Source organism: Acartia tonsa, chromosome 1 (genome assembly GCF_053477335.1).
Source record: "Acartia tonsa isolate MP-2025a chromosome 1, ASM5347733v1, whole genome shotgun sequence".
NCBI classification, from domain to species: domain Eukaryota; kingdom Metazoa; phylum Arthropoda; class Copepoda; order Calanoida; family Acartiidae; genus Acartia; species Acartia tonsa.
This window is the reverse complement of record NC_137260.1, coordinates 40,850,085-40,866,565: the sequence shown is the minus strand read 5'-3', so window position 1 is coordinate 40,866,565 and position 16,481 is coordinate 40,850,085. Positions and strand designations below refer to the sequence as shown.

General features: G+C 33.5%; 1 protein-coding gene across 1 annotated transcript in view; it reads left to right on the top strand.

Moving 5' to 3' along the window:
• The first annotated feature begins 978 nt into the window (after positions 1-978).
• The window catches only part of botv (exostosin like glycosyltransferase 3), a 45,408-nt gene continuing 29,905 nt past the window's right edge, over positions 979-16,481 (top strand). Inside the window, exons 1-12 of the mRNA XM_080161643.1 lie at positions 979-1,161; positions 2,214-2,330; positions 2,799-2,855; positions 3,142-3,197; positions 8,316-8,404; positions 12,671-12,792; positions 13,034-13,149; positions 13,474-13,615; positions 14,000-14,153; positions 14,444-14,569; positions 15,031-15,159; positions 15,879-16,060. Coding sequence (XP_080017769.1) covers positions 1,103-1,161; positions 2,214-2,330; positions 2,799-2,855; positions 3,142-3,197; positions 8,316-8,404; positions 12,671-12,792; positions 13,034-13,149; positions 13,474-13,615; positions 14,000-14,153; positions 14,444-14,569; positions 15,031-15,159; positions 15,879-16,060 — 1,349 coding nt within the window. The 5' untranslated portion in view covers positions 979-1,102. The remainder of the gene's footprint in view (positions 1,162-2,213; positions 2,331-2,798; positions 2,856-3,141; positions 3,198-8,315; positions 8,405-12,670; positions 12,793-13,033; positions 13,150-13,473; positions 13,616-13,999; positions 14,154-14,443; positions 14,570-15,030; positions 15,160-15,878; positions 16,061-16,481) is intronic.

The following is a 16,481-nucleotide window of genomic DNA, read 5'->3' as shown; positions in this document are numbered from 1 at the left end:
TTATCGGCCATTGTCTTATCCCTTTCGACCCTTGATTGTTCCCCAATTATGAAGTATAACTTCTAATAATATGAAATACTAACTTTTCGTAGATAAGATTAATCATAGGATCTCTACTACAGTATCTAAACTTTTTAAAATAAAATCTCCTTCGTGAAACTTAACCCTTTCTCTAACAAAAAGTGTAAACATCTGACTAGAGAATTAAAATGAAATTGTTACGCTTATTGTATTAAGTCGCATTTGATGCTGAAAATTATTTTGTTAAAATACTTTAGTATTTATTTACAACCTTATTCTAGTAATTCATTCTTTAAATGATTTTTTTTTTGTCAGTAGCACAGCTACCATGTAATAGTTGTTTCAGTTTGTCCATTGAGGAGTCAAACTATAATATGAAGTTATTGAGCATTTTTTTACTTTGACTTTTGGTTTGGAGACCGCTTAATATCCGCTGGTTTTCAGCCATACAGAAAAATCATGTGTAGCATCGTAAATCGCAATTTTTCCATTTTAAAATATAGATTATTATTTTTATACCAGTTTTGCCAGCCTTGGCCTTCGGCCTTTCGTGGACAACAAAACTTGTTATAATTGTATAATTTTTCATTTTAATATCCGCTGAAGGCTGTCTATAATACAATGCTATAATTAACTATTACTTTATTGTTTTTAAATTAGACTATTTAATAGTTTACTGTGCTACTTTTGGATATAATTGTTATCATAAAACTTACATGTGAATAAAACAAAACAATGTACCTATTAACTCGAGTGCCTATATTATTATTATTGACTGATTTTATATTAATATTTAGTAACTTTTTTACAATTGACAGTTACATTAGAACAATCATTAATAACCTATGTATAAAAAATCAAGTGTATTATTATTAACAGAAAATTAAATTTTATATTAATAAATTAGAACATTTAATCTGTTTTTCATGATTATTGATTTGATAATATTTCAGATTTGACAAGATGTTACTGTATATTTTGTGATAATTTTATGTTTGTTAAACATGAAAAAAATTTACATTTAACTAATGATTGTAAATAGAAATAAAACATTTTAATATAAATTGAACACCCCGTGAAAATGAAGGGTAACTCGGATAAATCATTTTGGAGCTGGCTAATAAGCATAAAGTTATCAAGGAAATTGTTCTTTCAACTCAAATTTTTTTGTCTCATCCGTCGCTGTAAAATGGAGAATTTTTTTGTTTTACTTTGACGTTCACTAAAGGCCTTTTGATTTTACTATGTGACATATTTAGAAAAATCCATTTTTAAAGAGTTCTTTTTAGGGTTGGCAATTTTTGAGCCAATTTTGGAATCCGGATCCGGAATCTGTTTTTTAATAGCGGATTCCGGATTCTTAATTGGTAGGCTAAAATTAGCGTCTTGAGTTTTTTCTTTCAACTGCCTCTTTTTGAAGGCAAAGATTATCATCATTACATATATAATCTTTTAAAATCTGGTTCGATTATCGAAAGTGAATTATAGAGAACACCAAGAACATTAATTTTTAGGACATATGTAGCACTTAATTTTTTTTAAAAATCCTTTTAAAATACTGCTAGAATCCGGAAGGAATCCGCCATTTTTTTGACGGATTCTTTTAATAATCCGGATTCCGAATCCGGCCCAAAAATTTGACGGATTGCCATCACTAGTTCTTTTATATATGATCAGAAATTTTGTTACTGTTCACTGTTTTAACCATCAAATGCGCCTCTCAAGTCAAACTACCAATTTAAAAATTAGGGTCAATGAAGTTCACAAACCCATTGAGGGAGGGTACATTGGACTTTAAATTATACTAATTTTACATTTGGCTTGATAAAAAATGGGTACTTTTTTATTGAATTTTGATTGGTTTGTTGGGGATGTATAATATTTTAACGTCCATCGTTTCATCAATTAAGACCTATAATATAAAATGGATTTATAAACTTGGATGTTACGCCAGATTTTCATCTTCTCTAATAAAGTGAATCTCGCAACTGGCTAAACTAATATTACCCTCCAACCATACCCCCTCCCCTCCTACTGAATAAACAAACTGACCAATAAATCATAATGTGTTCCATGTTAGCAACCTAAATTGACGAAAAATTTTTACCTGTCAAATTCAGTATCCACGTACATTCTATACCTATCCATTGACATAAACCTATTTTTATTAGTTAGAACAATTATCGTTTTAGTTTGTTGATGATATTTGTGCCCTGCTTTATATTCGTGCCTATCCTAACATATTGGTATCTCACTACATCAATAGAAACATTTCCACACATGGACAGAGATTCTGCTGATGTTGCCAGGTACTGTCCCAGTGTCCAGGGATCAGGGATTATCCGGCCCAACACTAGGTTTTAAGCTGATTTTTAAAGTAGGGGGGTGGGGGTGAACTAAAAATAGGGTTGTTTTTGATTTTTGAGGGATCTAGAAGATTTTTTTTTTAAATTTGAAGGAGTAAATCTTACTCAATATAAAATTCATGTTGAATGTTCAGTTCACCTATCCAGTGGTTATACATTGATAAATAACTATATAATTTGATCTGTAAGTGTTTTTTTGTAAGTAAAATATGCTTTCTAAGATATAAAAATTAAATAAATTGCCCAATAGTACTTTCCTGCCAAGGATACAGCGATAGTCCTTCCTTGTTATAAACCATGAACCAAATTTCTTACAGATTTTATTAACTTCGCCTAATTATGGGATGTGGCTAATTTGGTTATACAAGTATTTGGTTAAATAAAGTAATGACGTTTAAACTTTTGATTCAGGAAAGTTCTCGGTTTGATAGAATTTAATCATTTATCTGGCCCAGAACTTAAGCATAGGTAAATAAATCATTTTCCTTTTAAATTTACGACCATACTTTTATAAAAGTATCAGGATGTATGTCTGTAAGTGTTTGTGTAGCAAAGGATCTCGCTAACTGCTGGACTTATATGGTTCTATTGTACAGTAAAGGTTTTGGTTCAAGGAAGGGTTTTAACTATTTTTGGGGAGGCTACCTACCTAAATGTTCCATTAACTCTTTTAGTAACCTTTTTACTCAATAATTAAATTTCCAATATAGGCTAAGTTCTAATGGTATTATTCCTGACTTTTTCAATGTTTTAGAATCGATGAGCTCTTAAGAATAAAGGGATCAGTACAAAATGAGCTCCAAAAACTAGGTAAGGTACATAAAATTAGGGGGGGGGGGGCAGGGGGTTAATGCAACTATCTCGTAATCAATGTTTAAATGGCACTTAGAATTCGAATTTCGATCTAAAATTTTGCATGAGTAATCCTTGGTAGGTCTATTTTCCCCAAATCGAACAAAAAGTTGAAAAAGTAACGGCTAACGGCTTGGCCGTTTAGCCGTTTTTTGCTATTTTTTGGGCAAATCTGTCATAAATTACGTAGGAATCAACTTTTTGAATCATATTTTTGCTTTAAATCATGTGAAATGATAGGTACAAAAAAACATTTTTAGATTTCTAGTACCAGATATGGGGTTTTAATAAATGCCGCGTTTTTTCGACAATTTTTTAGACATTGATTGATTGAACGAAGACGGTGGAAGAGTATACAACATATACAACTTAAATCCATTTTTGCTGCATATTTATTAATGCGTCTTTTTAGAGCTGTGTTAGACATTATACAAATGGCTAAAATAATAATTTAAAATTTTGAATTCTCAAGTTGTATACTCTGTTAAAATCGTACGGGGCATTGATCTTCAAGATGGAATAAGGTTTTTAGCAGAGTATACAACTTAAGTATTCAAAATTTTAAAATTATCATTTTGGCCATTTGTATAATATACAGATCTAAAAAGATGCATTGATAAATATGCAGCGAAAATGGATTTAAGTTGTATGGCTAAAATAATAATTTTAAAATTTTAAATTCTTAGGGTAAGGGGGGGGAAGTTTCGGTAAGGGGCTATTTTCGGTAATTTCGACCTACCTTCATTAAATGACCTTTTTCTCCATGTTCCTTTCAAATGACAGAAAAAAACATAAAAGCAAATTTGTTCCTTATTAAATTGCCTACAAAAAAGTATAACATGAATTTTTTGTGAGATGAATATTAAGGGTACTTATTGGGTCTCAAAGTCGGACGAAAAAAATTTTCTTTTCAAAAATTTTTTAGTATGTGTGTAAAGATCGACCTACACAAAAATTGGTAAGACCTAGAGCTGATCCAAAAAACTTTTTGAACTAAAAATTGCCCGCTTTTTCCAAATCTGTTGAGAGCTTTAAAATCGGGTTAATATTTTTAATTTTTTTTAAAAATGACCAAAGTTGGCGCCGGGGGAAAAATCGGTAATTTCCAAAAATAATTTACTATATGTATTTCACTAACCTAACCTTAATTTTCTCAGGAACCATTTGACCAATAGAGATGATTTCTTAAACTTAAGCTTTTATGCTTATAAACTACCTTCTAGTTTAGAAGTCACCCCCTTGCCGCCAACCCCTAGCCCTCCGGGGCTCAAAAAAACCTAAAAATTAACCTAACCTTAATTTTCTCAGGAACCATTTGACCAATAGAGAAAATTTCTTAAACTTAGGCTTTTATGCTTATAAACTACTTTCTAGTTTAGAAATCACCCCCCTGCCACCAACCCCTAGCCCTCTGGGGCTCAAAAAAAACCTAAAAATGAACCTAACCTTAATTTTCTCAGGAACCATTTGACCAATTGAGATGATTTCTTAAACTTAAGCTTTTATACTTATAAACTAAGTTTAAGTTTAGAAGTTGCCCCCCTGCCGCCAACCCCTAGCCCCCCGGGGCTCAAAAAACCCTTAAAATGAACCTAACCTTAATTTTTTTCAGAAACTATTTGACCAGTAGAGATGATTTCTTAAACTTTAGCTTTTATGCTTATAAACTAACTTCTAGATTAGAAGTCACCCCCTTGCCACCAACCCCTAGCCCTCCAGGGCTCAAAAAACCCTAAAAATGAACCTAACTTTAATTTTCTCAGGAACCATTTGACCAATAGATATGATTTCTTAAACTTAAGCTTTTATGCTTTTAAGCTACCTTCTAGTTTAGAAGTCACCCCCCCCCCGCCAACCCCTAGCCCTTCAGAGCTCAAATAAAATTTAAAATTGAACCTAACCTTAATTTTCTCAGGAACTATTTGCAGGGTGACCACTATGTACGTTATGTTCAATATGTTCATATTGAACACCATTTTTAGGTTTTTTGGTACGTTTTTGTTCGTTATTGATTTTTGTGTACAATATGAACACTTCAGTATACGTTATTGTACGTTTTTCTGTAATATATGGTGAGTATTAGTAATCATTAATGTTATTGTATTTCATGAAAACTATTTTTAAAAAATTTCTGCGCGCTTCGCGCGCCATTTTACCAATTTATACCAGGATCTATGACGTCATTGTGATGCTTCCGTATAATAAAAAAAACTCAACTCAATCAAGTATTTCACTAAATATCAAAAAAAAAATTCTAAACTGATTGTAATTACAAACCTTACCAGGACATATGGGAAGTTACACTTTCAAGGAGTTTCACATTAGTTCATCAGTTAACGAGATCATTTATAGTTGATTTTTATGTTTTCATGTACTTATAGGAATGAGATACTACTTTCTCTCTATCTGTCAGTCTTAATCCTAAGATCTCGGCAACCGATGAACCGATTGGGTTCTGCTTTTCAGGTAATATACCTACTGGTCCTGTTGTGGTTTTAGGCTATTTATTTGGGGTTTGGGACAACCCCAACCCCCCTAAAAAAAATCCACCTTAAAATTTTTTATATTTATTTATGTAAAATATAACAAGTAAACTCCCTTTAAAAAAAAAACTCACTCATTTTTTTCTTTTTCTTTTTACAAATTACGAACGATCAATTCTAGATAAATGAATAAAAACCTCATTATTAGGTGGTACTATTTACATGATTAAATTGGGGTAAATTTTCTTAGGGGAGGTAGTTATAAACCTTCCCATGACCTATGAGAAGCTACCCTGTTAAGGAGAATCCGATCGTTTCAGCGGTTAGCAATATCCTTCGTTACAAACAGACAGACAGATATTGTTTTACTTTGTATTGTAGACTAGCGACTCCTCCCCTAGCATCTAGAGGCTCTATATTGGAAGGAATTTGGAGGACATAAAAATAGCCTAAAACCCGAACTCTATAAAAATGTAATAGCCTAAAGCCATCTAAGGACCTATAAGAAGCTTCCATATAAAGCAGGACCACATCGGTTCAGCGGTTAGCGAGATCTTTTCCTACAAACAAAAAAGCTTACTACTTTATAAAATAGGATATCAATTCCTTGAAGAGTAGATCCCAATCAGTTCATCGTTTACCGAGATCGTAAGCTTCAGACAGACCGAAAGACATCGTTCTACTTTGTATTATAGATATATGTATATTGTTTATGTGGTTTATGGTACATTATTGTACGTTTTTTTTCTCAAAAAATGTACGTTATTGTGTTCATTGTAACTTTTTTGTAGTACGTTATTTTCAATATTAATAACAAAAAGGCGGTGGTCGCCCTGTATTTGACCAAGAGAGATGATTTCTTACACTTAAGCTTAAATGCTTGTAAACTAACTTCTAGTTTAGAAGTCACCCCACTGCTGCTAACCCCTAACCCTCCGGGGCTCTAAATTTAAATAAGAAATTTTAATTAAGGTTAGGTTCATTTTTAGGGTTTTTTTGAGCCTGAATATCTTACCTACTAACAACCTAGATGAACCCTATTGATGTTATAAACAACATTTTGACACAATATCATGTTATTCCTAGATAAAAATGAACAGAAAGAAATATTTAAAATGAAAATGTATGCAGGGTGAAAATGGTGAATTTTTGTCAAAGATGACACTTTTGCTTCAAATTCAATTTTTGAGGTCAATTTTTAATCAATTTTCATGTTTTTTGGGCTAAATCTATAGTTCAATGTGAGCTTTTTTAGGATCAGGCCTAAAAAGTAATAAAATACGTTTTTTCTTATATTAATTTTAAGTTTAAAAAAAAAAAATTTTCGATAAAAAAAATCGAAAATTTGCGTCTTTCAAAAAAATTCATTTTTAACATAGAAGGAATAGTCCGATCATTATGAAACTTTTTGTGGATAATCCCTATAACCTATACTAATTATGATTATTTATGTTCGACTGGCCGTTTGGCCGTTTTTCATCGATTTTTTTTATGTTGAAAAAAATTACCGATATTTCTCCGGTGGTGGGGAATTTTCGGTAACTTTTTTGCGGTCATTTTTGGCAAACTTCTAAAAGTCCTAGGATAACGTCCTTTTAGGACCTGATAGTCCTTTCCGTAAGCTTTCTACTGGTCTTGGTTTCATTTGAAAATATTAATATTTACCCCATTTTTTTTCAAAAAAAACGAAATTTCCCCCCCTTACCCTATGTTGTATACCTACTGTCCCATCGTCTTCGTTCAATCAATCAATGTCTAAAAAATTGTCGAAAAAACGCGGCATTTATTAAAAACCCATCTCAGTAACTTCCGGCTAGAACCGTTTGAAAACGTTTTGGAGCAGCAAGGAATATTATGTGGAGATAGGTTTCGTGATGATTTGCCTTAAAAATAAGCCAAAAAATTGTTAAACGGCTGAGCTGCTAGCCGTTAGCCGTTACTTTTCCAACTTTTTGTTCGATTTAGGGAAAATAGACCTACCAAAAATTACTCATGCAAAATATCAGATCGAAATTCGAATTCTAAGTGCCATTTATACATTGATTACGAGATGGTTGTATTACCCCCCGCCCCCCCCCCCTCTTTGAATTTGTAAACATTTTTTTCAATTTAAGCATCTTTTATGTTATTGTTTGTTCAGATAAAATAAATAAAAAATATTTCTTCAATGCAATTTAATCATATTGGTATATTAAATCTCTGAAAAATTATAGAATGATCTACTACCATTTGAAAAAATAAATATTTACATTTGTATTCACTCGTTTTATGGGTACTGGTGTATTCCCTAGAATTTTCTGTGGAGCTCTGACCCCCCCCCCTTTCCATTTATGAAATTGAATTGAAAATAAGGTAGGCGAATTGTAGTTTTTCGTTAGTTTGCTTTTTCCTTAGGGCAGGTTAGGTTAGGTTTAAGTGGGTACTGGGTATCCCCACAGGGATGGGGTTCCTTAGCCATAGGAATAAGAATAAAAAGTATGAATCCGCCACTTATTATCAATTAAATTTATTTCAAAAATAAGTGAAGGGTTGAGGAGTTCAGTACTTAAAAGGCACTTCAAGGAAAAGCACCCATCCGTCTTATTTTATTTAGAGCTGAAGAGACAAGCTATCCTGGCAGATTTAGCTGGCATGACAAACAACAGGGAAACACTTAGAAATGAAGTTGGCAGAGAACAAAAGGTATTTTACATATGATCATTTAATTTCAAAGATTTTAGTAGCGCAGCAACTCTATAAATCGCCCAATAAAACGCTTTGGGGAAAACGTACATTTCCCAGCTCGTCTTAAGAGATATCGTCGATACTATTGAATTTTAAAAAGTTTAATGATTTTCTATTTATATATTATCCTGTTTCTAACTATTTCCCCCCTCTTATTTATGACCACTAGACATATGCGCTACAACCAACTCATTTCGTTTTATTTTTTGTTAGCTGCTTATGTTCAGCTCATACCAATAACGAAATTAATTCGGAAGAAAATCACGAAACCTATACGTGTTTTTCAGCTGTCGTTGGGGGGCAACATATCGTAAAATTGACGACCTCTCCATTTGCCCCCCAATTATTATTTTAGATTTATTTTGCTTGTTGGTTATACCTTATTCCTGGCTTATGTTTGTTGTCAACCTTGTTTGGATGTTGCTAGTAAACTTTATTTTTTTTGCGAACTTAAAATATTTAGGTTTGTCTTGTATGAGACTCTCTTAATGTTTAATTCATGTTTATTAACTAGCTACAGAACTTAACAGACTGGCCAGAGTGTACGTTTTGTACGTTACGCATCGAATCTATGTACGTTCTGGACGTTATTTTGATATGTGTACGTAACGTATTTTGAAATTTGTATTTTTGTACGTTTTACGTTTTTTTTTTGAATAATAAGAATCAAATATTAGCAGAAAAGTAATTTGTATATGTTTTGTACGAAAATTTTTGCAAAAACAATAGGTGTATTATTTAAATAAATTCAATAATATCTTCAATTTTCATAGAACAAAAATATGTATATAAATTATGCATATATGTTATTAGAACTTACAGTTTAAATTTATGGATTTGAAATATATGTCCTATAGATATAGTTTAAACTATTGAACAAAAAGAGATATGCAGTTGACTAAATTCAAGTTTAAATGCATTTCATGCTACTACCCCTTTAATAGATTTTACGATATTTTTTTTCAAATTCTTTATATACTTGGGTAAATTTTCCGAGATATCATATGGTGCTCATATGGTGCACAGTGTAGGATTAAGAAGTCTTATTTTTTGGTATCTTCAGTTTTTAAAGAATAAGAATCAAATGTAAGTATAAAAGTATTTGTATATTTATGTGTATTTGTACAAAAAGTATTACAAAAATAGTATATTATCTATAATGCAAAGTAGAATGATGTCTGTCCGTCTGTATATCAGAAGCTTAATATCTCAGTAACCACTGAACCTATTGTGCTCTACTCTTCATGGAATATACCTAATAGTCCTGTGATGGTTTTTGCTATTTTCTTCGGGGGAGGGACACTTAAAGATTTTTACTTTCTACTAGGATTAGAGGCTTCGTATCCATCTTTTATAGAATCGTTTGTTGGAAATTTGTCAAAAAAAAATATAAAAAAATATTGTGATTTTTTTTTCATTTAGGCTTCGCCCCAGGGTGCGGTGGGGGTTCCCCCACCCCGCTGATTTGCATTAGTTTACAAAAATAAATTGAGGGGTGGTTGATTTTTTTTTTTGGGGGGGGGGTGGGTTTCCCACACTCTAAGAAAATAGCCTAAAACTACCACAGAACTAGTAGATATATTCCCTGAAGATTAGAATTTAGAACCCAATCTGTTCAGCGGTTACCAAGATCTTAAGCTTTAGACAGACAGGCATTGATTTACTTTGTATTAAAGACTAGTATTTTCTGAGATCTTTAGCAATAGACAAAATAACCATATAACCTATTATATGTTTATCCTATAAATCCTTTTTTTTCTGTAACAAAGAATCTCGCTAACTGCTGAACCGACATGATCTTTGTGAGGTTGTAGGCTATTTTCTCTGACCTTCCATATCCCTTCAAGAACCTGTATTCAAAATGGCAGAAAAATAGCCTAAAACCATCTCGGTAACTGTGTGAAGTAGTTATGAAAATCTTAAGCATCAGACAAAAAACTTACTACTTTATTTAATAGAATATACTTAGTACGTAATAACAGGATGTATGTCTCTCTGTCAGTTTATTTGTACCAAAGGTTCTCGCTAACCGCTAAACCGATATGGTTCTCTTTTACAGGGTAGCTTCTCATAGGTCCTGGGAGAGGGTACAACCACCCTCCCAAGAGAAACTACTCTTAGAAAAAAATCACAACCCTTCCCCTATTTTTTCTTTCTTTTTAAAATTGAAATCAGAAATGGGGGTGGTCTACTCCCCCTTCCCTCACCAAAAAAAATATTTAGCGAAGCTACTCTATAATCACTTTGTCAGTCCGTTATGCTATCGGAGAAACGTGATTTTCTCGGCTTCTGTTTTTTGATTGAATAAGTTCACATTCTACATATTTTCATTGAGATTTGCCTTTTGGTTGGGTGCTAGATCTATTCCTAGATTTTCTTTTTTTTCATGGTTTTCTCGACTTCTATTCAAGATAGATGGCTGAAATTTTCAGGGAATAAATAAATTCACATTCTACATATTTTCAAAAAGTTTCTTTAAGGTTTGTCTATTTGTTGCAGTGCTAGATCGATTCCTAGATGTATAGGTTTTTGTGATTTTCACAACTCATATTCCTGATAGACGGTTGTAATTTTCAGGGATTGTATTAGTTTTCATTCTTAATACTTGAGATTTGCTTATTGGTTGGGGGCTGAATTTATTCCTAGATTTTCACGTTATTATATATTTTTAAAAGGTTTTGTGATTTATTTAAATAAGTTAAATGCTTATTTTTTACGACACTACTCTATAGTTTATATAGTTCCCAGATTTCCATCCATAACTTTTGAGCTTCGCTACTTAAGGATGTTGTCATCCTTGTTTTTTACTTTTTATTTTTAAATAAAAAAATGGGTTTTTGAATTCAACTCCCCCCCCCCCCCTAATCAAGTTCCTCTGGAGGCCTCTAAGGGCGTAGTCGCTGGTCCTTATAATAGGATATACTTTGTACATAATAACAGAATGTCTGTTTGTTTGAACCAAAAAATCTCGCTAACCACGGAACCGATATGGTTCTCCTTAACAGGATAGCTTCTCATAGGTTTTTGGAAGTTTTATAACTATTTTGGGGAAGAGTATCACCATCCACCCTCCCAAGAGAAATTGACTTAAGAAAAAAAACTACCTCCTCCCCCAAAAATGAATTTTAATTGCGATTTTATGTTAATTTTTTTTCCAGATGTCTATAAATAACTTTTGAGCTTCGCTACTTATGTATGTTGTCATCCATGTTTTTTTTTTATTGAATTCAACTCTCCCCTCCTCAAGTGCCCCTAGAGGCCTTTAGGAGCGTAGACGCTAGTTCTTTTGAATAGAGTAATAGGATATCTTGTGTCTGTCAGTTCGCTATGGTTCTCCTTTACAGGTAGCTGCTAGTAGACTTATATGTATTGATAATAGGTAACTAGGAAATTATTTAACTTATTTTTATTAGGAATGTACGTTTTTTTGTACGTTTTTTTACTTTTTTTATGTACGTAACGTATTTTTTGTGTACGTTATGTACGTTTTTTATTTTCAAAATTGGCTGGCCAGTCTGGAACTAGAAATTACTTTCCAGTGTGACTTCTAAACCGATTAATATCCGCTACTAGATTATAATATTTCATTTTTATATCCGCGGAAAGCTGTCTATAATACGATGCGATAAATAACTATTAAGAGAAAGGTTGCAGCTTGCACTAAATTCTTAAACTGAACGTTTTTTTGTGGGTGTCCCATAGTGTAGTGGTTAGCGGACTACGCTGTGGCTGGGAGAAACCGAGTTCAAGCCCCCACATAGACTTTGCACTTGGTTGACAAATGCTGTCACAATTTGTCAGATTATGATTACGCGACCTTCCCTGAGATGCCCTAAGGTTGTATGGAAGGAGATTTGTAAGAAGTTAGGATTCTACCAATCAAGCAACTTTAACCATGCTTTCCCTCGTCCATGCTCCTCGTATGAGAGTGTCATTAATTAGGGTGGCTTAATATGGAACACCTGCCAAAACTCTAGGCCAGGGTGATGTAATAATGGAGTAGTATCCACAAGAATTGCGGGTCAGCTTGTATACATATAATACAATCAGCTGTGCGATAAGCTTACCAATCTAAAATTTTCCTAAAGATTCTCACTTCCAGTCTCCGTGTGCATCTGAGTCCTAACTTCAGAGAATCAGGGCTACAACAACAACAACAATTGAACGTTTTAAAGTACTCAAAGTCTTGCTTTTATATAGGTACCTAATAAAATGTTTTTTTAGAAATTAGAAAAGCTAAATGCGTCAATCCAGCAGACTAGAATATCTCAACTGGAACTGATGGAAAGAAATACTCCGGACGTAAAACCACCACTGCCTATCAAACCGTCACCTTTAGATAAAAAGTAAAATTATTATAATTATTTGTTGTTTCAACTGCAAAAAATGTCATAAATGAAGATTATTTCTGCAATGATAATCGCAAAGACTAAAGCGCCACCGACTCAAATACAGATCGTTATTGGTAACTTTTGAGTGGCCTCGCTCCTAAAATAACTAATTTAAATATATCTTTAAAAATCTTTATAAATATGAATTTAGTTTACATTAATATAAAGTACATCTAACAATGTTTCAATTTACTAGAACAATGTTGCCACCCGTGAATGGCTTATGGTGTGACATGGAATCCTGTTTTGACTATTCCCGTTGCTCAATCACCTCAGGGATGCCAGTCTATGTGTATCCGTCCAATGCTAAAGGTAATAAATCCTAGGGAGGCACCAAAAACACAATGGACGACAATTATACTCCTCAAAATTCATATTTTCATGGGAAGGTGGTTGGTAATCTGAGGCACTTTACACAAAGGGATAGTACCACGAATTGCATTTTTAAAAAAAAGTGAACTGTAAGTTTTTTCTATTTTAAATAACGTAGTAATGCATACCTAATATAAAGTTATTGATTAAAATTAAAAGATTTGACCAGGGATTTTCCTCAAAAAATGAGTTTTTCATTTTTATTTTCATCTTCATTACATGTTATATATGACGAAAACTTTTTATTGTTATTTTACTTTTCAGTACGGCCTATCATGATCTCCGCCTTGAAGGCCTCCTCAAACCTGGTGGCAGATGCTAATTCTGCCTGCCTGTTCATCCATATCATTGGGGACCAATCCGAGTCTCTAGCTGACCGGCTGCTACACTGGCGCGGTGATGGCAGGCATGGTGTTATCCCTGAATTTGCCAGTAATGATGAAACATGTAACAGAGATAATAAAGTCCACGAACAAAAGCATTTATATAATGAAGAATGATGAAATGTAAATTAGCAGTATTTTGTTTTAGAGTTGTCCCTTGTTCATTAAAGTATTACCTATACAAATTGTAGTTAACATTAAGACATGTGCCTAAACGATACTTTTAGCACATCGTTTCATTCAAGTACCTAGTGTCCAAACGTTTCAACCAGTAATTGTAATCTACAGAAATGGTAATTTTGTGTATCATCATTGGGGACGTACATAAATTTATCGTCCATTGTCTTATCCCATAGATCTCTGTTATGTATTGGTCCCCTGGCAAAATAAGATACCATCCCGCGCAGGAACCATCTGTTGATACCTGAGCCTGGAGTGCGTGTAGTACCCTCACCTGGGTCACGTGACTTGTTCTACGGGCGTGCCATGCTTGCTCAAAGCTTTGCCAATCTGACAACGTTTCGGCCCAACTTTGATCTTGTACTGCCTCCGTTAAATCAGGTAGTTAAGTTACATTCATAATTTTATTGCCTGATTTTTTGTTGTTTAAATAAAAAATATTTTCTTTTCGGGGTGGGGGGGAGGGGGGATTTTTTCCTAATGGCGATTTCTCCGGGGGGTGGGGGTCCTTCGCTCAAAATAGTAATAAACCAGAAATCTTCTTAATACCTGTGAGAAGCTTCATTGTAAAGCATAACCATAATCGGTTCAGTGGATAGAGATATCCTTCGATACACAGACAGATCCTTTTACATTACTATAAAGATTTTATAAAATCATAACTTTTTTAGGCAAGTGTACCTGTATGGGATGTATCACCTAGCCTGCTACCCATCACCAGGAAATATCTTCTCTCTTTTCATGGACAATCAAACAATGTAAAAACTTCGGAAACGGAGAATGAACTTTTAAGCCAGGTAAATTTTTTTTAAAGCCATTGAAATCAAATTTAAAAACCCCTATTTATACCTAGGTATCTATTTTTACCTTTAAATACTACTATAAATTAAAATGCTACTATTCAACCTTGATTAATTATGTCTACCTAATTCAATAAAATTCATACAGAGATGTATATTCTGCATAAGATAATTTTTTTGCCCCAGCAGCCAAACTATTTCATTACATTCCCCCCTAGTTTTTCCTCAAGGAGGGGGGGGAAATGGAAAAAGGTTTGAAGTACCTGGGTAATCTTTATTTTATCCATTTCCCCCTTCCCACATATTTTTCTTGTTTTTTTTTCCAAAGAAGGGGGGAAAATGCTTTCAGTACATACTCTTTATTTTTCATTTTTATCCGCTTTTACATAAATTCCTTCCCCTTTCCCCCTTTTAGCAGGGGATCCCGTGACCCCTGAATTTGTAAGTTCTCCAATTAGGTGATAGCTAGTCTAAAAGAGATGGAGCTCACCCAGACCAAGGACAAGTTTAGCCTCAAGTTTGACTGTGAAGGTGAACCAGAGGGTCCAGTGGAGCATGGGGACTGGTTTCTCTGCCAGGATTCTAAGGTAAATATATTACACACAGAGAGAAGCAATGGGCTGTTTATAACACAAATCCCCAAAGTTTTATGATAACCTTTTCAAGTTTTCATATTCGTTGGCTTAAAAGTTTACTTTTGGGAACTTTTTAATTGGTTGGTTCATTAAGTTAAGTGTTGAAATTTTTCAACCACTTATTTTAATCTACAGATGGGATAATTTTTTGTATCATTATTGGGGTATACTTAAAGTTATCGGCCATTGTCTTATCCCTTTTGATCTCTAAATAGTTCAGGTATTAGCATCGCAGCTACTCTTTAATTTACTATTAGTCATTTGTTTGTTTGTCCTTGTTGTTTGGTGACGTAACGTAACACGAAGCGCATCCGCTCATCGTTGGATAGGTCAGGGATTCGAATCTTGGCCCAAAACATGTCATATAAGTTATACCTACTGCTTCTATGTCAGATGCGCGACATTAATAGTAAGGGTAGGGAGAATGAATGCCTTGGCCCAAAACAAGCGTAATTCATTACCATGCACAGCTAGTTATTCTAGTCAAAGATCGTGCAATCAAATGGTTAGTTATCTGCAATAGCTGGACCTAATAAAAAGTTTTAAGTAGTTTTCAACCGTCCCGAGACACATTACCTATTAAGATATTATTTATTTAGAAATAGATTTATTGAATTTTCAAAATATTCTTAAAACTAAGATTTATTACCCATCATTTTTATTCATTTTAGAGAAGGAAAGAAACTCTTGATATCTCCACCTTCACATTGATCCTAAGTGGTAGTGATGCCACCCTTGTGAGCAGCGAGGCAATACAACTCAGATTATACGAGGCATTGCGCTCTGGCAGTATTCCAGTCATTCTAGGGACTAGGATCAAGCTTCCATTTGCTGAATTTGTGGATTGGAGCAGGTAAGCAATGGCTTAGTAGAATTGTCTTATTCAAAATCACCAAAAAAAACACGTTTTGCGATAAAAGGCTTTTTTTGGGGGGGGGGGGGGGCGTTGCATTTAATTTGCTTTAATTCTAATTTCTAAAGGTTTGGTGCCATTCTCAATTTTAATGTCATTTATGTTTGTGCATTGTGTAACCTCTCAGGATTAAAGGAATTTTATAGGTACACTGACAAACGTACGAGGGGGGCGCGGGGCAAACGTACTAGAGGATGAAAGTACTAGGGTACCTATGTATTTTTACAATTTACAGATGTTACAACATAATTTTGATACAATACCTATTTAAGATTAACATTTGCTTTATTTTCGTTTTTTTATCTAAAATTAGTAAGGTTTCTATGAAACGCAGAAAAAAATCTTCAAACTATAAAGACAA